Source organism: Stigmatopora nigra, chromosome 7 (assembly GCF_051989575.1).
Source record: "Stigmatopora nigra isolate UIUO_SnigA chromosome 7, RoL_Snig_1.1, whole genome shotgun sequence".
Lineage (NCBI taxonomy): Eukaryota > Metazoa > Chordata > Actinopteri > Syngnathiformes > Syngnathidae > Stigmatopora > Stigmatopora nigra.
The window spans coordinates 5,410,192-5,431,008 of record NC_135514.1 but is presented as its reverse complement, the minus strand read 5'-3'; the positions used below and the strand labels follow the sequence as shown (position 1 = coordinate 5,431,008).

At 37.7% G+C, this 20,817-nt stretch overlaps 4 protein-coding genes across 11 annotated transcripts in view; 3 read left to right on the top strand and 1 right to left on the bottom strand.

The window, feature by feature from the left end:
- The first annotated feature begins 376 nt into the window (after positions 1-376).
- Positions 377-6,272, top strand: drc9 (dynein regulatory complex subunit 9). Of its 2 annotated transcripts, none has more exons than XM_077720954.1 (10): positions 377-661; positions 2,061-2,199; positions 2,299-2,327; positions 2,417-2,539; positions 3,160-3,244; positions 3,340-3,501; positions 3,832-3,906; positions 4,640-4,771; positions 4,857-4,946; positions 5,863-6,272. In XM_077720954.1, exons 2-10 carry the CDS (start codon positions 2,071-2,073, stop codon positions 5,974-5,976), a joined length of 939 nt encoding a protein of 312 aa, XP_077577080.1. In that variant the 5' UTR covers positions 377-661; positions 2,061-2,070; the 3' UTR covers positions 5,977-6,272. The 2 variants fall into 2 exon arrangements, with proteins under 2 accessions (XP_077577080.1, XP_077577079.1); XM_077720953.1 differs by lacking the exon at positions 377-661 and adding an exon at positions 674-941.
- A 145-nt stretch (positions 6,273-6,417) lies between these two features.
- Positions 6,418-9,248, top strand: LOC144199364 (xylose isomerase-like). The gene is made up of 5 exons (XM_077720955.1): positions 6,418-6,602; positions 6,684-6,789; positions 8,528-8,710; positions 8,802-8,876; positions 8,967-9,248. The coding sequence occupies exons 1-5, from the start codon at positions 6,481-6,483 to the stop codon at positions 9,051-9,053; spliced, it is 573 nt and encodes a 190-aa protein (XP_077577081.1). The 5' UTR covers positions 6,418-6,480; the 3' UTR covers positions 9,054-9,248.
- Positions 9,249-10,016: 768 nt separating this feature from the next.
- On the top strand, positions 10,017-19,146 carry sqlea (squalene epoxidase a). Its single transcript, XM_077719996.1, has 11 exons — positions 10,017-10,330; positions 11,300-11,561; positions 13,417-13,594; positions 14,993-15,089; positions 15,147-15,260; positions 15,325-15,496; positions 15,792-15,887; positions 17,457-17,599; positions 18,068-18,164; positions 18,239-18,326; positions 18,402-19,146. Exons 1-11 carry the CDS (start codon positions 10,067-10,069, stop codon positions 18,592-18,594), a joined length of 1,704 nt encoding a protein of 567 aa, XP_077576122.1. The 5' UTR covers positions 10,017-10,066; the 3' UTR covers positions 18,595-19,146.
- The window catches only part of oxr1a (oxidation resistance 1a), an 83,858-nt gene continuing 82,140 nt past the window's right edge, over positions 19,100-20,817 (bottom strand). For all 7 annotated transcript variants that reach the window (XM_077719989.1, XM_077719988.1, XM_077719992.1 and 4 more), the window contains one exon: positions 19,100-20,760. In XM_077719989.1, coding sequence (XP_077576115.1) covers positions 20,625-20,760 — 136 coding nt within the window. In that variant the 3' untranslated portion in view covers positions 19,100-20,624. The remainder of the gene's footprint in view (positions 20,761-20,817) is intronic.

The window sequence follows — 20,817 nt, the reverse complement described above, 5'->3', positions numbered from 1 at the left end:
TTATTTTCCCCTACATTGCAAAATGCAGCCCAAAAGACCATCAACTGTCCCCATACACACCCTGTCCAGCATCTACAAATCCTGCTGTCTTTAAAGGGCAGAGAGCATTACAAAAGACAATATGCATGCCGGCTTCCAACAATTCAACCTGCTGCCCTCTGGAAGGCGCAACAGAACCACAACAGCCAAGACAAACAGACAGTTGACAGTTTCTTCCCAAGAGCTGTCATCATACTCAACTCGAGTTCTGCACCTAGGACCTAATCAAGACTTATTACTACTACTTATACTATGTATTTATCAATTAGTATTTAGTGATTATTTACTCATCATTACCATATACTAATTATCTATCTGTTTATTTATTTGTTGTCCGTAGACCGGTGCGCTCTCGCTCTGCTGACCTCACTTGGACTACTTATTTATTTGTTTATTTCTTATTTATTGATTATTTATTGGTCTGTTTGTTGTTGTTATCTGTGCACTACGTGGTGAAAGCTTTACATCTATCTCATTGTTCCTGTATAATGACTAAAAGCATACAATTCTATTTTTTTCAATTCATATGTACCACGTGACCACCGTGTTACCATGGGAACACTGATCTGCTGTTGACGGTGGCCATTAGCGACTATAGATCCCCTGGCGTCATATAAAGGAGGTGAATGTTCTTTTTCTTCCTATTTTCAATCAGCCATTTAGAAGTCTCCCTTGCAATGTTTATTTTTTTAAGTCGTTTCTCACTAACAATCGGAAAAGTGTCGTCAGTTGTTGCCAAACCCGTGCCGACGTCAACAGTCCGTCATACTTTGGCTTTTGTTTACTTTTTTATCTTCAATGGGGTGTTGTTCATGGTAAAGAAATACTATGTCAGCTACCAAAAATTTAAAACTATAATGCATATCATATTTCTTCGCCGGTTGGCCAAGCGAAAACACGTGGTAGGTTTTATTTATTTTACTTTATTCAAAAGAACCACGACCAAAAACAATTACGTGACAAATAATAATGTTGTACTCATTCTCATGTCTATTTCTGAACCGCTTTATAACTAAGGTCGCGGGGCGGGGGGTGCTGGAGACTATTCCAGCTGACTTCAGGCCAGTGGTGGGGGACACCCTGAATTAGTTGCAAATTGCTCGGGGTATGTTTCTATAAGTTTTGCATGGTTTTATTTTTTCATTAGTGACTATCAAATGTGTTCATTTAAAAATGGGGGGTAATTGTTCTTTTTAAATGGTTCATTTTTCTTTTTTTCTTGTGAATGTATATATTGTGTCCTGGATAATGGTCATGAAAGTATTACAAATGTCATTACTATGTTTACGGGAGAGATAATTGGTCTTGTATAACGCCTGTGTAAGATTTCGGATCTCCCTTTTTGGTACTCTCATCTGCTCTGATATTTATTTTGAGCGCAGGAGTATCTATTTTTAGTAAGTTTTGTCCTAAGCTACCTGATGGTGTAGAAGGGTAGGGAACCTATGGCTCAGGAGCCACATTTGGCTCTTATGATGGGTGCATATGGCTCTTAACTAAAATATGGAAACCAGTGGTGTGAGTCCCGAACACACCAATAGAAAGGTCACGTGTCATTGATTTCACTGTGTCATTGATTTCATTGATACACATTGAACTCATCGATTTTCATTGATTAGCAACAGTGTAACAACGTTGTCAAAGGAATTCAGAGGCTTTTTGTACTTTAAAAGTGATAAAATTACTGCAAAATTTTTAAATTTTTAAACTTTTAAATTGTGAGTATGGCTCGTAAGGAACAACATTTGAAAATAGGAATTGTTTATGGCTCTCTCTTTCTTAAAAGTTCCCGACCCCCTGGTCACTTGCCTGACTTTGGTACAGACAGGCGTAGGCTCAATTCCCACTACTGGTGGTATGATTGTGAGTGCGAATGGTCGTTTGTAGCTATGAGTGCCTTATAACTGGGCGGAGTCTGCCTTTCGCGGAAAGTTGGCTGAAATAGGCTCCAGCAACCTTTTCGAGGATTCGAGGTATGGAAGATGAACAAATTGATAGTTGTCCTTCTCACTGTATAATAGAATCCTTCAGATGTATCTGCCACGCGCCCAGAGTCTCAGATTGGCAGCTGCCGTAGAGGAGTGTTCAGACCAGCTGGACATCCTGGAACACACCCTTACCATCCAAATCTACAAAAAATGTAGCACTGAAAAGGCACAGGTGAGTTTTCTCGATGATTCATTTGGCAGTAGTCATGTATCCTTAGTGATGTGATGGTCGTGTCTTTGATTCTGTATTTTTTGGTGTTTGATACTTTAGGCCAGAGTGAAAAAGGTGAAACGAGATTGGTGAGTTCTGACAATTTTGATGCTCAGTTACATAAATTTTAGGATTTAATCTCCAAAACTATGTGATGTGTTTGGTGTTTTCTTTCTAGTCACTACATCTCACAACACATCTCCAAGTTACAGACTGAGCTCGAGGAGAAAATGAGCTTCAACTGTCTGCTGCAGGTAGTTGATGGACAGGAAAAGGAGAAGACTGCTGAGAGCAGCAAAAGGTTAATCACCACAAAATCATTTTTGAAAAGATATACCACTTCAGGATGACTTTTCTCAATATATATGAACTTATTGGCTGCTATTGATGGCAATAGACATGTATCCATGTACCGTATTTTCTCGTACATAAGCCGTATTTGTAACAACAACAATAAAAAGACGACTGAATCAAGCGTACGGCTTAAATGTGCACAAGCCTTAAAGCGTGGCTATACTCTTTTTAACAGTAATGTCAGCAAAGTATCATTTAATATTTGTTGGTTATTTTTTGTTTTGCAGTAAGAAAACAACCATTACTAGATGGATTACTAAATTCCTGATGTAGTTGACCTTAATAATGTGCTTTTGATTCATATAATATCTCAACAAATACCACATGCAATGATTTTTCTAAAGATTTTCCCTTCAAAGCAACACATTTGTACTCCCTATTAAAACCATGAATATGGAGGTGAATTAGGGGTGGCTTATATGCAAGATATTGTAAAAATCAACAATTTTAAGGCAATTTTAAGGGTCCGGCTTATACGCAGTGGCAGCTTATATGCCAGAAAATATGGTATTCCTGTGATGTGATCATCAAGTGCTGTGTGTAAGTAATTTGTTATATTACCACTAGAGAGGCAAAAAGGGAGATGGAGATGAGAAGGCGCTTGCTCCCAAAAGAACAAGAGACGCTTCAAGAAAAAGTTGATGAATTGAAGGTGATGACATAGTAGATTTAAATAACCATTGTTACAGGCTTTAAGAGCATCTGATTGCTGTCCCTTTCCAAACTGGACACATTTCTTCTATTCAGGAACTGCAAACCTTGTATGAAGAGCTCAACGATAAGTTGCATCGACTTATTAGATCAAATGCTGCAAGAAAGGATCTGGAAGACAGAAGCACTGCTCAGCAGATCCATAAAACTCAAAATGAAATGAGGGAAGCTGAGAAGCGACTCGAAGACAAAGTTGTGGTGAGTGCAACAGTTCTTCATAATAACCAAATTTTCATTCCAAGAAAAAATGTCAGTTTTAACAATAGCTGGATGGATTTCATGCCAATTGACTTGAAGGCATTCAATCGTAGGGTACGTATAGAAATACTACTCACACTTCATTGTATGTGCGGAAAATTAGCATGCATTGATCGGCTTTCATTCTAAATTCTTTATTTTTCTATTTTACTACAAGAATTCAGGCAAAGTATGAATGAATTAATTGCTTTGAGGACAGTATGTTTCCATGTGACTCCAAAGACATAAACATTTCAAACTGTCTTATCAGCTTTCTCTTTGCTCTCTCAGCTGCTGAATGAGCATTTTAAACTGCAAGAACGAGTTCACGAAGAATCCAAGATTTTCCTGAAGAAACAAAATGCGGTTGGTGTTAAGAAAGCTCCAAACAATTGTTATAATGATAACCATAATCTTGTGGAGATCATTGATGTTCATGTGATTTTTTATATATATATATATATATATATATATATATATATATATATATATATATATATATATATATATATATATATATATATATATATATATATATATATATATATATATATATATATATATATATATATATATATATATATATATATATATATATATATATATATATATATATATATATATATATATATATATATATATATATATATATATATATATATATATATATATATATATATATATATATATATATATATATATATATATCTATATATATATATATCTATATATATATCTATCTCTCTCTCTATATATATATATATATATATATATATATATATATATATATATATATATATATATATATATATATAGATATAGATATAGATATAGATATAGATACAAAAAAACGCGAAGAAGGGTCACCCCTATTTTCTTAAAAAAAAAAAAAGTTTTTTACTTCGGTGCTGAATCCTTCCCCCAGAAAAAAAAAAATCTGTGTAGTGAAGTCGTGATAATTGAAGCCGCAATATTCGAGAGATTACTGTATTAATCCTTGGCCGATGTGTTGTTGTGATATAAAATAGTTATTTATAGTGATTATTATCGCCCAGCACTGATTTGTAGTGAGTGTTATCACATTCTTCTCATGGAGCAGGAGTTACAAGAGCAGCTGCGACAGTGGCAGCAGTGCACAGAGCAGAACATGCAAGATAAGGAGCAGCATCTCGCTCAAACGCGCCACAAAAGAACAACAAACTTAGAAACGTTGACAACAATGCAAAAGAAGGTGAACTATCAGCAGCTCTGGATTTATTTCATGTGGAAAGCTGGATATCAATAAGATTGTATGTTTTCTGTTTGTTTTTTTTCAGTATAGTGAAATGGAGGAGGTTGTGAAGGAGGAAAGGGCGGAGGAGGAGAGACTGCGCATCTTGGCGCTTAGAAATTCAGCTGCGCTCAAGGTAACAACTTTTCATTCCATTTTTCTCCTTCTGAGTTTCCGGCCTATACTCATTTACCTCATTGGCTGCAATTCTTTTCGGAGTCCGGTTTCATCCCACATCTCAAAAACATGGTTGGCAGGCTGGGTGACCACTTGATAATTTGGCCCTTGGTATGATTGGGAGCGTGAATGGTTGTTTGTCTCAATGTGCCCTGCAATTGGATGGCAACCAATTCACCTTGTTGGGAAATGAATGATTAATAAGTGGAATTTAGTATTTTTATTTCATTTATTTTTATTTATTAATGTGTGCAACCAATTCACCAATAATAGTCACTTTCCTAATTAAGGATTAAAGGTTTTAAGTGTTGATTAATTTTTTTAACCAGAAATAGGCACGCTGCCCTGAGGAGAAAGTGGTTAGCGTGTCGGCCTCACAGCTCTGGGGTCCTGGGTTCAAATCCAGCTTATGTCCACCTGTGTTAAGTTCCCATGTTCTCCCCAGGCCTGCAACGTTTCCTCTGGGTACTCCAGTTTTCTCCCACATTCCTAAAACATGCATGATAAGCCAATTGGACATTCTAAAATGCCCCTAGGTATAAGTGTGAGTGTGCTTGGTTGTCTGTCTCCTTGTGCCCTGTGATTGGCTGGCCACCAATTAAGGGTGTCCCTTGCCTCTGGCCCGGAGACAGCTGGGATTGGCTTCAGCAGCCCCCGCAACCTTAATAAGGATAAAGCGGTTCAGAAAATGAGATGAGATTAAATTGTCACTTACTCTTACACTATACAGATGGCTTTTTTATGGAAATGGTATAGTCCCAATGTTCACATAGCAGAGGCAGCTTTTCCCATAAACACGAAGCAGGTCTATTTACTCTAGGTTTGTTGGAAATCCACCATGAGAGAGTTGTCCCCTTAACCTTTGACCCTTGTAGGTGCAGTCTTGGTGGAGAGGTGTCATGGTCCGTAAAGGATTTGGCATTTATCGGAAAGTAGAGCCCAAGAAAAGCAAGAAGAAGAAAGAAGGAAAAAAGAAGAAAAAGAAATGAGTTGTATTCAAGGATTTTTGCTTTGATATGATGTTAACAACAGAACCTCTTTCCCATACTTGTTTGCATTTTCTTTCGAATGGCTCTTTGTCCTGGGTGAATACTTTTTGGCATTTGTTAAAGAATCCATATTTGCACCTCAGGTAAGTTGTCCAAAGTTCATTAAAAAAAATTAAACACAAACTTGCCACTGTTTGTGATTTTGAAAAAATACTTTTGTTCTTTTGTTTTGCTCAGAAAACGATTGTTTCACTGCAATATTTAGAAAGAATTAAAAAATGTATTTCCTTAACCTGTGTGTAAATCAAAATAATTTCAAATTGCAGTTCCAAACTAATACCATTTCCGTTTTTACTGCAATAATTTAATACCAATATCAACAATATCAAATTGTCATTCAGTTTTGCATTTCAACAATTCAATTTATTTCTTTCATCATCACCCCAGAGTTGAAAGCTTGGCCATGGTTTTGGCATTTGTCTCATTGTTTGTTTCGCAGATGCAATGAGTGTCATTGGGTTCTTGAAGCATTATGGTCTGGAAAGCCACTTCAAGTTGAACATTGAGCCCAACCATACTACTTTGGCTGGACATGCGTATGAACACGACATCATCATGGCCTCTGTGTGAGAAACATTAGCAGCATCATCCTTCATATGATAACACTTGAGCCGTGTAAGAAACTAAATTCTTCTCCTCTTTGACAGCTTTGGGATGCTCGGTTCAGTTGATGCCAACACTGGTTCTCCAGATCTTGGCTGGGACACGGATCAGTTTCCTATGGATATTAGGCATACAACTTTGGTCATGAAGGTAGTAGGCTGAGAGCAGGGGTGCTCAATACGTCAACGTACTCTTGGTAGTTCGATCGCATGACAGTAAGATTTCATCCACGGGTTGAATAAATGTATGTGCTAAAATGTGGGATTTAAGCTGGGAAACAGTTTACAGCAGGGGTGGCCAACCAGTCAGAGACCAAGAGCCACATTTTTTACTGTGTTACCGCAAAGAGCCACATTTTTTACTGTGTTAACGCAAAGAGCCACATCACACAGATTTATTGTAAATGTCACACACCAGCATAGTAATGACATAAATTGACTCCTATAGTACTAACAGCACAGGCCAGTCATTATCAACAATGAACATTGTGTGCACTGTCTCACACAGACAAACTCTCAGTTCAACCAAGTCCACAATCAAAATTATAATAATTTACAATAGCGTTTTTCTTTTTCTATGCATGTTACTTAGTGGGACTTCTGTCATAAAATCAGAGCCTATTTTTGCGCAACGTTCGCTCCTTGTGAGCTGTCATTTATTATGAATGGCTTTTAACTAGCGCGCCCACCACGTGGGTGTACACCTTGCTCTCCTATTGGCTGCTCCCGGCTGAGCACTCTCGCCTTGGTCTGCCTCGCAGGGGGTGTGGCTTTTTCAGCCGACGCTCGATCTTTGGGATACTTTTTGTGTGCGCGACGCTGTTCATTGTCGCTTCTGGTTCACGGGAGCTCTCCCACTCTGTTAAAAACGTTTACTCAAATGACCTTGCTCCTACTGGGAAACTTTGAGGTATTTTCATCCCAAGCACATGCGCATTGGACGAAAATACCCTATTGAACTCAAGCGAAGCGCACACGCAAATAAAAATAAAACACAAATACAAACTTTGATATGGACGTAAGAGCCACATGAAACCGGGCAAAGAGCCGCATGCGGCTCGCGAGCCGCGGGTTGGCCACCCCTGGTTTACAGTAATCCCCCAAATATTGCGGTTAACGTAGACCAGACATGGTTGCGATAATCTAAAAATCGCCAAGTAGGGTCACCCCTGTTATAACTTTTTCCTTCAGTGCTGAGTCCTAGTAGCAAGAGTGGCTACCGCTTATGAGTTTCAGCTTGGTTTTTCAGGGTTAGGGTTAGGGTTAGGGTTAAGGTTAGGGTGTGTTAAAATACAAAATGGTTAGGGTTAGAGTTAGGGGGTAGGGTGTGTTTAAATACAAAACAGTTAGGGTTAGGGTGTGTTTAAATACAAAATAGTTAGGGTTAGGGTGTGTTTAAATACAAAATGGTTAGAGTTAGGGTTGGGGTTAGGGTTAAGGTTAGGGTTAGGGTGTGTTTAAATACAAAATGGTTAGGGTTAGGGTGTGTTTAAATCCAAAATGGTTAGGGTTAGGATGTGTTTTAATACAAAATGGTTAGAGTTAGGGGTTAGGGTGTGTTTAAATACAAAATGGTTAGGGTTAGGGTGTGTTTAAATACAAAATAATTAGGGTTAGGGTGTGTTTAACTACAAAATGGTTAGGGTTAGGGTTGTTAGGGTTAGGGTGTGTGCAAGAAAGACAGTGTGCTGAAATCATAAGCTGCCTCTTGCGGCCTGGCCACCTGGCTGTCTCGAATGCTCGTATGCTCGTATCTCAAGGTAAATATTTGCTCGGAATTCGGCTTTTATCTCAAATTCCTTGTATGTCGAGGACCTCGTATGTGAAGGTAGTACTGTATTATTGACTTGTTTACCCAAATGTATTCCTTAGTGTCATCTCCTTTGCAGACCATTGTAGAACAAGGTGGCTTACAGCCCGGAGGCCTAAACTTTGATGCAAAAGTGCACAGAGAGTCTGTTGACCCGGAGGACTTATTCATTGCTCACATTGGTGCCATGGATGCGTTTGCACGAGGACTGAGAAACGCGGTTTCTATGTGTCAAGATGGAATTTTGGCAAATATGCTAAAGGTATAGAAGTCTTGCTTTGGTGAAAGCCCACTCATGTATTATTTTTTTTTTTGCCTTTTTTTCTGAATGGCACTGCATTTTGTTTGGACAGGAGCGCTATTCAAGCTTCAGTCATGGAATTGGACTGAAAGTGGAAGAAGGTTCTGCTACTTTGGAAGACATGGAGGTAAAAGTCAAAAGATTTTTTCCAAACGTCTTTTCAATCAGAATATTTTTACAAAGTTTCTGATTTTTTTTGGATCATGTTTTATTTCAGGCTTTTATTAAGGAGAATGGTGAGGCAAAATTAACATCAGGCAAGCAAGAAAAATACGAATCCATCTTTAATTACTATGTGAAATGAAGATTGTTTTCATTGTTCTACTTATCCTCACGAGGGTTACCAGCCCTTGAAAAGAGAAAAATGTAATTGTGTTAAAACTCGGTGCTTAAACCTCAGAAGGAACAGTCAACTAATTGTACTGTTTCATTATCTCATTTAAAATAGTAAGACACTCTTGGGTGTGATGCGGAAACAATAAAAGCGTATTCAATTGTCTTTTATTGTTGTTTATTCAATAGCTCTGCTAAAGCTATGAAAACTGTTACACAAAACATGTTAATAAAAACGTCGATTTAATTACAGCTCACTGCAATATCAACTGCAGCACACAATAATAATGTGTAAAGTATGAAGATATAACCAAAATAAGCCATGAGTCATTGTTTCGTTAAATATTCATTATACAGCAGTGATTGAAGTATTAGAGCACTTGATTTCCATTCTTTTTATGATGTTGCCAGACAGGCTGTGTGGGTTTTCACCGAGTACTCTGGTTTCCTCCCACATTCCAAAGACATGCATGGTAGGAGTAACTTGCAAAATATATTTTTTTAAATGTTCGAGGGTTTTTCTAAATATTGAATATCCCATACATGTATAGCTCTGAAATCCAGCAGTGTAATCAAAGTAATTGCATCTTGGTTTGCTAGTACAGAAAACATCATTTTCTGGATTTTCGTTCAGGTTTTTATCCATTCTTTCAATCCAATCTTCCAACATTTTTCAGTCGAGTCCAGATGTAAACGTGCACCTTTACTGACATCACATCATACTACTGTGCGGGCTGTCAACTGGCCAATCGACGAGCGCGGGGCGTGCCAACTCCCCCCTGTGACCCAATCAGCACATAGCGTGAGCTCTGCTCACTGGTGCCCGACATCTGATTGGAGGAGCGAAGACATGGTTGCGAAACGATCCAATCCAGAGATTCAGCGGTTCTCTCATTCCCATCTGATATTCCGCATTAATCAATTGACCAAACTAACGAATTAACTAAAAACACACACGTTTTTTTTTTTAAATTAATCGGAGATATGTGGACTTTTTTAGGACTCGCCAGCTTCACTTACTTGTACAAAAAGTCCGGGGATTTTTGGACATTGGCTCAGAAAGAAGTTGTGATCGCTGTCGTTTTGTTTCTCTCAACGGGACTACTGCTATCTTATTGCCGGTATTTTAATGGCCACAAACTCGGCAAAATATCGAAGCTGTTGAGCACACCTTTGAGTCTCTTGGCTCTTTTGCCTGTCATCAACCATCTTGTCCCTCAAAATTTACTAGTTGGCCCACGTCAAAAGGTAAGATTTTTACAATGGAGCAATGCATACAAGTACAAGTACAAGTATAGGTTGTCACACAAACGTGTACTCTCTAACTAATTAATGGGCAACTGACTATTCTTGATCATTGGAAAAAAATCGTAATATGAATAATTGTTAATATTTCCAGAACATAAATGATAAATATATATTAATTATTTATCAGATTGTATTTTTGCTGTTATTTGTGCACTTCCATACTTTTTTATGTTGTTGAGTACTTATTTCGTTGAAAATGTATTTATTCATTCATTAAAATTCTTTTCAGTTTCTAGTATTTATTAGCTACTATTATTATTTGTGGATATTTTTTATTAGTTACTATTATTATTTATGGATTTTTTTATTAGTTACTTTTATTATTCATGGATTGTTTTATTAGTTACTATTATTATTTATGGATTTTGTATTATTTAATATTATTATTTATGGATTTTTTATTAGTTACTATTATTTATGGATTTTTTAATTAGTTACAATTATTATTCATGGATTTTTTTTATTAGTTACTATTATTATTTATGGATTTTTTTATTATTTACTATTATTATTTATTGATTCTATATAAGTTACTATCATTATCGATTGATTATCTATTATCATTTGTTGATGATTTATCAGTTACTATTATTATTTATTGATTTATGTATTTGGCAGCCCGGCGTAAAACTTTTTTCTATATCAGTTTACTGTGTAATTCATTGATTGGCAGGCGTCCAGCAAATCATTCGATGCGATGCAATCACGTTACGCAGCCAATTGCCCTATTCTTAATAATTTTTAACTAAATATAAAATAATTAGTATAGATATAATGCTACTTTAAGATAAAACTATTTCATTTTCTAAAAGGGAATAAAACTGCACTTTAAAAATATTCACAACAATTGTATTGGAGCAAAAAAAAAAGTATTTGACCAATTATGTTTTTATATCATTTCTATAAAAGAGCCCAAGAAGTAGGAAACAAGTGGCAAATGGGTCTGCAACGTGCACCTCTCAAGTGGGTTCAACGGACCTCAGGACAGACACCGAGCCAGATGTGGTGATTGTGGGTGCCGGGGTCCTGGGCTCGGCCATGGCGGCCGTACTGGCGCGGGATGGCCGAAGGGTAACGGTGGTGGAGAGAGACCTGAAGGAGCCCGACAGGATAGTGGGGGAGCTTCTACAACCTGGAGGCTATCGAGCGCTTAAAGAGCTTGGCCTGGAAGGTTAGTCACACCCAACTATGTCACACTGAGCATGAATCCTTGAAACTTTGTCCACAGTAAAGCGTTGTACCTTATAATATTTGTTCAACTCATCTGATAAAAAATGCGATTCATAATGTCAACGCTTTTTTTATTGCGGTTTTCATACCTTAATCATTTTGCATCACACTGTATCTGAGAGGTTATAGCACGTCGGCCTCACACTTTTGGCGTCGAGGGTTCGATTCCAGGTCGGTCATCATTGTGTGGAGTTTGCATGTTCTCTCCTGCTTGCGGGTACTATGGTTTTCTCTCACATCTCAAAATCCGTGGCCGGTCTACTTGCCAAAAGACATTTAGCCGAAAGACATTTAGCCGAAAGACATTTAGCCGAAAGACATTTAGCCGAAAGACATTTAGCCGAAAGACATTTAGCCGAAAGACATTTAGCCGACTGACATCTGGCTGACAGCCAACTCGCCGAAAGGCCATCTGGGCGAACGTAGAATTAGCTGACCGACTATCTTGCCAAAGAACATTTAGCCGACACGCTCGCCCGCACCCAGTCGTGTGTGTACATGTTTTTCAACCTCGGCCCGTGGGCCATATACGGCCCGTTACTGATAACATTCATTTAGAATAACAAGTTACAGATAATAACATTCATTTAGAACAACAAGTTACAGATAACAACATTCATTTAGAATAACAAGGACATTTATTCACGGCCAAACAAAGTAGTCATAACAGTGAGTACTATAATGACAGAAGAAAAAAAAGTAGTTATAACAGTAAATACTGTAATTTACACCAGCATAGAAAACATTGAGATTAATCTTTGAATCATTGAAATCATTCTGAATATATATTGCCTAAAATAATGGGAACTTATTTACAATTAAACGATTGCTCTCTTTGGCACAGATCACTAGGTGTGTTCCCTGGCATTTTCAGGTATTGTTCTCTAAGCCCCCCAAGTCTGTCTTTTAGTAAGTCTTCCAGTGTTTTTTTCTCACATAGCAAGAGCGTGTATATCAGTACATTATATAAGAATATTGAATAAAAATTCAGGCCAGCACATTGCACTACGTACTTGTGTTTAGATATATGTCCAGCGGCACATCTCGTGATGTAATGCCACCCGCTGATCAACAATATAGAATACTGTTTAATGAACAGAACATCAAAAATAGCTATTCAAATCATATTTCATATTCTCTTTTCTTACAAAGTAAGATAACAGTTACTTTCACATTTGAATAAGGAGGAAAGTAATTTATTTACCTATTAACAGAAGTTTCAAATTTAAAACAAAAAAGATGTGATAGTTGTCAATATCGACTGATAATTTTTTTCTTTATCGTAATAAGAATTTTTGTCACATTCGCCAATGTTCCCTCTAATTTTTCGTTAGTCTGGGCAGAAAGACTACCTCCCTGAGCGCACTGAGTACCAATGTGAGTGACATCATCATTGCTCGCTATGGGCACACACCAGTATTACACCTGCCATAAGCAGGTGCATTTCAATATTCCCTCTAATTTTTATGTAAAACTTGCTGTAAAACACGAAAAACATAAGAGTGGACAGAGCTACTGCCCCTGGCTGCCGCTTAAATGGCGCCACCATGGAGAAAGGGGTTAAAAAAATGTAAATAAAAAGTTTGAATTTTATTTACTGCGCGCCATATGATTTCTGCTGCGCAGAGAAGACAAGAGAAGTGCGCAATTGCGCACGCGTGCAGCTTAGAGGGAGCACATCGCCCAGCTCTAGGTTAAATTGCTCGCACTGGTTGAACAAAAAACTTGCCATGCCCGCATTGAACATTGTACAGTATTAGGAAGCCCAACTGAAAGAGAACGGTATGCCCCAATAGGCTCAGTGGAGGGTCTGGATGCTCATCTGGTGAACGGCTACGTTATACACGACATGGAAAGCAGCACAGAGGTGGAGATTCCTTATCCTCAGGCCCAGGAGAGTGTTCAATGCGGACGTGCTTTCCATCATGGCCGCTTCATCATGGGGCTGCGGAGGGCTGCCCAGGCTGAGCCCAAGTAAGTTCCGTATTGCAGTTGGCTTTAGAACAATATCGTCTTCCCGTATTGACTCATTCCGACCTCATATTGGGAAAACAGACTATCCTTTCATTTCGATTTTTCGTTATTTTCCTACAACGTGAATTAGAATCAAATTGGCTTGTTTTTATTTTTGTCTTCCGTCATGTAAAAGGGTGTTTTTGTTAGACGGAAGGGAGAATGAAACTATAGTCGTACCTCTACTTACGAAATTAATTGGTTCCTGATTTTTTTTCGTAACTTGAAAATTTTGCAAGTAGAGGTGTATTTTATATGTAAATTGTCTAATTCGTTCCACGGTCTTCACACAACTACCAACTAAACCTTTTAAAATTTGTCAAACTGTCCCAATTAAGATGTGAGGAAACAAAAAAATGAGAGAAAATGATAAAGACATGATTTATTAATGTCTTAAAATAAATAAAGCATGTGAAAAGCCTGCACGAATGGGAGACGTAATACCCGTGTTTTTCCCGCCAGATGGCGGAAAGGCCTTGTTCTACCAGGGCCGAAAGCCTTTCATTTTGTACTACATTTTAAAGTTTTACCTGTGCCCTGTGTGTGTGATAAAATATGTGGCACTTTGCGTTTGTACATTTTTTAATCGCTTAATAAGGGTAATTGCAATCATTAATGAGGGGAGCATTTAGGTATGTGAGAGAGAATCTTGAAACATGGATAGTGGTTGTTGTGTGGGACCCAGTTGAATGGAATTGAATGCTTTTATTGTCATGATAGAATGAGAGGGGTGAACTGAGAGCCCAGTAGAGGGTAGCAATGTTGTGACAATCAATGCATCTTCAACAATATTTTCAAAATAAAATAACAGATAAGGAAATCCATTCACTATGGATTTTGTGACCTGGATCTTTTTTGTATCTCAAGTCATTGATTTGCATTTAAAAAAAAATCGTAATCTGAAACGTGCGTACCTAAAGGCATTTGTAAGTAGAGGTAGTATGACTAAATTAAATGGGTGATGGAAAATTTGAATCAAACTCTTCAAATACATAACCAACAACACACAACCACAATTTTACTCCAGATTTAACTTTAGCATTCACATTTATTAATTTTAATAATAAAAAAAAACAACCACACGTTTGGAATATGTTTTGATATAAATGATACAGTGTCCTTGGCATTATTAGATGTGAATGAATGTTGTTTGCAAAAATATGAAGAACCATCAGGTGTCACTGTTAGGCAATAGAGCAAGGGTTGAGAAAATTTTTGACAGTGTCTCCGAATTCTTTTAACAATATTGTTACGAATGTTGCTAATCAATAAGTATCAGTGGGAATATGCATGCAGAAGACTTTAATCTTCCTGAATCATTTCCATCCATATAATCATTTCTGTTTGTGCCCCCCCTAGTGTCACATTCATCGAAGGCACAGTGACCACTTTGGAGGATGAGGATGGCTGTGTGACAGGAATTCATTACAAGGATAAAAACAGCGGGGACGTGAAGGTAAGCAGCGGACATGTTTTTCATTTTAAACATTTTCTCATGAGACCTCGTCAACAGGAAATTCATGCAGCTTTGACCGTGGTGGCTGATGGATGCTTCTCCAAATTCAGGAAGAATCTAGTCTCAGGAAAAGCTCATACTTCTTCTCACTTTGTCGGCTGCCTCATGAAGGTACGCACACATGTACGCGCAGACCTATTTAATTGATCTAATAATTTCCCGTTGCTCTCCTTAGGACTGCCCCCAGTTTAAAGCCAATCACGCCGAGTTAGTGTTGGCCGATCCCAGCCCCGTGCTGATCTATCAGATCTCCTCCAATCACACAAGAGTTCTTGTAGACATAAGAGGGGAGATGCCACGAAACCTTCCCGAGTACCTGGCCGAGAAAATACACCCTCAATTGCCGGGTAAAGTCACAACATACACTTGAATGCACTTTAAGCACTGCCAGTTTGAAGGGCAATCCAAATCAACGGGGAGAATCTTACATTCATGGCATAGTCTGCATATACATGGCATGTTTGATGGCTTTGGCATTTATAATAGGGCTGAATGATGTGAACTATCACAGGTGCACGCTGGAAGCAGAGTTAACCTTAAGGTTTCTGTCTGAAATGTTGCCATCTGTCACACTTGGCTATTGATTTGTTGCATTTCTACATTTTGGGGCCGAGTGATTAAACCTCTGTCTTCTCTCTTCAGAGCATTTAAAGGACGCTTTCATGGAGGCGCTACAGAATGACCGTGTCAGGTCCATGCCTGCCAGCTATCTCCCTCCGTCCCCTGTCAACAAGTCAGGTAACGACTCATACGGAAGATGCCCATTTGTGCTTGGAAATGAATTGATGTTGGGAGAAAAAAAATGCCATATGTTCTTGGATATAAGCCGGATATAAATATTTTAATCCATGATGAGGACTGTACAACTCAGATGAAACAAAACTTTTAAGTGTAGAAAAACCAAAAAATGAAACAAAATATCTGAGATTTAATGGTCCAATTACCAAACAAAAGTAGAAGTTCAAAGGCATTTTTGAAAGGGCAGTGTAGATATTTTAAATCCACTGTGCATGTTATGCAATGTTAAGACCAACCGTATGTATAAATGAGCATCTATGTATATGTGTATACCAGTGGGGGGCCGTGCATTTCACACTTAGGCCTTGAAGAGTGCTGTGTGTGAATCAATCCAACCCTCAAGTATTTGATGGCTATAAAATATAAAACCTAATGCAGCTAAAGCTGCGGCACATATAAAAAAGAATCAATAATAATAACCGAAAAAATTGAAATATTGTTTCAGAAAATAGACATTTTATTCACCAAAAAATATTTTTATTTATACACAAAATGCATCGTTCTTTTCTCAAGAAGAATTCAATTACTGTGTGGTACAGATAACATGCGTTCCAAGTCCATTAAGAAGTTGTATGCATTTGTATATGTGTATATATACAAATATGTATATATACGTGTATATACGTATATGCGTGTATGTATATATGTATATGTATATATGTATATATGTTTATGTGTATATGTATGTGTATATGTATATGTGTATGTATATATATGTATATAGGTATATGTATATATATGTGTATATATATGTGTATATATATGTGTATATATATGTGTATATATGTGTGTATATATGTGTATATATGTGTATATATATGTGTATATATATGTGTATATATATGTGTATATATATGTGTATATATATGTGTATATATGTGTATATATGTGTATATATATGTGTATATATATGTGTATATATATGTGTATATATATGTGTATATATGTGTATATATATATGTATATATGTATGTATATATGTATGTATATATGTATGTATATATGTATGTATATATGTATGTATATATGTATGTATATATGTATGTATATATGTATATATATATATGTATATATATATATGTATATATATATGTATATATATATATATACTAGTATATATATATGTATATATATATATATATGTATATATATATGTATATATATATATATATATATATATATATCTATATATATATGTATAGATAGATATAGATAGATAGATAGATGTATATATATATATATATATATATATGTATATATATGTATATGTACATATATGTGTGTGTATATATATATATATATATATATATGTATGTATGTATGTATGTATGTATGTGTGTGCGCGTGTATATATGTGCGCGTGTATATATATGTGCGCGTGTGCGCATATGTGTGCGTATATATATATATATATGAATAAAGTGATCTAATCTAATGTTCAAGAATATCACTCACTATAGGTACATGTGGTTAAAGACATGTGACTCAGTTGATGCACGTGGTTTGCAGGCGTATTGCTCCTGGGTGACGCTTACAACATGAGACACCCTTTGACCGGCGGAGGGATGAGTGTCGCTCTCAATGACGTCCGCATCTGGAGGAGCCTGCTTTGGAACATTCCAGACCTAAGAGATGACAAAGCCCTGTTGCAGGTGAAAGTCGATGTCGAGACCTATAATTGGCAATTATACACTAGCGTATGTATTCCCTCCATTTTATTACATGTTTTTTTCAGTACAAACCAATGCTGGTTACTTATACAAGCCTTAAACATACAAATGCACTTATATAATCCTTCAATATACTTATATAGGCCTCAAACATAAATTATAGCACTGAATCAACTTCAAATTGAACAATTTCAATTTATGAACAAGCACTCGGAACCTAACTCATTCGTAAGTAGGGGAGCATCTGTAGTATTATTATTATTTTTTAAGCGCAAGCTTCAAACCCTGTTTATCCTAAGAAGGGGCACGCCCATGAATGACTAGATGTTAAAAGAAAAAACACTGCCCTAAACCCTTTGGCAAAGCATCAGCTCAGTGATATTCAAAATGCAATGTTCTAATGAGCTTTTTCTGTGTTGAAAATTGCTAATCCTTTCCCTCACCTAACAGGCAAAGAAGAAATTCAACTGGGAGCGCAAGTCATCACATTCTTTCGTGGTGAACGTATTGGCCCAGGCCCTATACGAGCTATTTGCAGCCACAGACGGTGAGCGTCGGAATCCGACGAACCCCGGTAACACGACAAAGAAAATATTTGTCACGTTGGTGTGTTTTGAACAGAGTCACTGCACGAGTTAAGAAAAGCCTGCTTTCGGTACTTCAAACTTGGGGGAGAGTGCATTGCTGGTCCAATTGGACTCCTATCAGTGTAAGTATGATAACATATATGTGTGCTTTTAACGTTTGTGTCAATTAACAATTACATTTTTCCCCCCCAACCTAGTTTGTCACCCAGACCAATGATCCTTATTGGACACTTTTTTGCCGTTGCCTTGTACGCCGTTTATTTCAACTTCAAGTCAGAGTCCTGGAGGAGCAAACACAGAGCTTTATTTAAAAGTGTCACAATCCTCCTTCGAGCATGCACTGTTATGTTCCCGCTCATCTACTCTGAGCTCAAGTACCTGGTGTACTGAAGCATTCTCATGGGGTGCACAGACTTTTGCAAAAGTACTATTTTTTTTTTTTAATGTCTTCACATGGGACTGCCTTTACCATCAGCAAAAATCAAGTGAATTATTACAAATGAAGACTTTGGCCACTGTATACTATTTGACCTGGAGCAAAAATCAAGTGAATTGTTACAAATGAGGACTTCATCGATTTGCTGACCGAGGGGAAAGTCTTTTTTTTGTAAATCCCCAACCTTTTGACACTTATCTAGATTGGAAGGGTGCAAAAGATTTTTTTTCCCTCTTCTAATTTGTCATGGTGAAAACTTTAGCCTCGTAATCACAATTAAAAAAAAATGTTTAGATTGTTTAATATGTACACAGAAGTAGCTACAGAACAAGAGCAGTTCGGTTCAAATTGTGTTTTTTTTAAATGAACTAGGAATTAAATTGTCTAAAGTATGTGACGATTTTTCAGAGACAAAATTGTAGAAAAGATGCAAAGTAAGATGACAAATGTAGACGTATCCCTGGTTATAACCATTAAATTATCTTTATTAATTCATACATCACTGATACATGGTATTGTGGTGAAATAATTGGAAGAATTATCCATATTATTCTTTGTGACTCTTTACAAGGACACAAATACTGGTGTGGAAGACCAGAAAGGGAGGGTGGGGGTGAGGTTGAGGCAGTATACCCAGCCCGTTTGCCAGTACGCCCAAGTGTCTGAATTGAGACTTACCTGGCTGCCACACGAGCCCCCCCCTCACAACCGCACCCAACCACATTCCGGCCCACTCGTGACCTCAGAGTGAACCTCGTTTTGGACAAACGGTGCGCTTGGGCATAACCTTATCGATACTGGTAGCAGCAAGCTTTCTACTAACATTTTATAGATCTAAACAAAAGTACTGTACAGCTACTGCTAATAGAATCCAAGAACCTGGCCTGGACGTTTTCACACCAGATTAAAGTGCTAGAAGCAAACCCACCAATCCACACTTGGTCATATATATTTATATAGCATAATTTACAGGGTAATATACATGATATTGTAACAGCTGAAATGTCAGCACAAATTAATCACTGTCACACTTAACAGCAAAATTTATATGATTATATACACCCCTATATAATCATACATCGCGATATATAATTGTCATATGCGTGTAAAAGCACGTCTCGGGGCTTTTCAACCGGTGGCCGGAAAAGCAAATTGTGTATCAAGACGTAAAAGCTTTACACGTTCCTCATAATAGCGCCGCGAGCGGCGGCCACTGTGGCCAAAGTGCCACGAGCCTCGCTGGGACTATTTGAGGTCACAGGACAGTTATTTGCATATTCCACAAAATCTATTGCAACACGTTACTGTCTACTAACAGTACAGCCGGTGTTAGCTGGATTCACACATACACCCACTGAACAGAACGTTACGACGATGGCTGATCTGGTTATAGCTATGTGCTTTCAGATGGTGTGCTAGGACAGTGAACGACGGGAGGACTACCACACACAATACGCCATTAGTTTAGCCTCGAGAAGACCATGTGTAGACCAAACTGGGAGAGAAAAACAAAATGGAACAAAGTTAACAAATCCCCAACATGGCCTCAGTGTTCCTCAACACTTCCCTGTTGGGACTGTATTCGGACACGACGCTGCCGTCACCGCGTGGATAAAAATTGATTTCCCTTCTTTCTCATCTTCACCCTGAAGCACAGTGAGTATTGTCTTACTGTATGGACAAAGTAGAGTGCTACCCCTTTCTGATCTCTATGCTGCAGAGTTGTTGCACGAAGCCATAACGAGATAGACGCAAAAGGTAGTTGTTCACCCAAAAAATAAATAAAAAATAACGCTCCAGAGTAACTGCAGTAGTAACGCACAACAAGCATCCGATAGCTCGCTTCCGGCCTGGGTAGGCCCCAGTGATGCGCTGTTAAGGGTTGGGACGTTGCCATTTATCTACGGAGTACCGCTCGTTCGTCTCTCTGCTTCAAGCAGGACTTGTCTGTTTCTCCTGTGGCGCAGTGCAATCATAGGCCGTGTTACTCAAAAGCCCAGATCTCTATGTCCTGCACATAGAAATCCTCCTTTTTAGACAGCATGGGGTTCCCGAATGTTTTGCACGAGTGACTCCTGCCGTGGTAAAGGTCTCCATCTAGCCAGAGCCCAAACTCACCGCTGCAAGACAAAAGCGTCAGGTCATAAGCTGAAAAGGTTTTCTGCTCCTATAGGTTG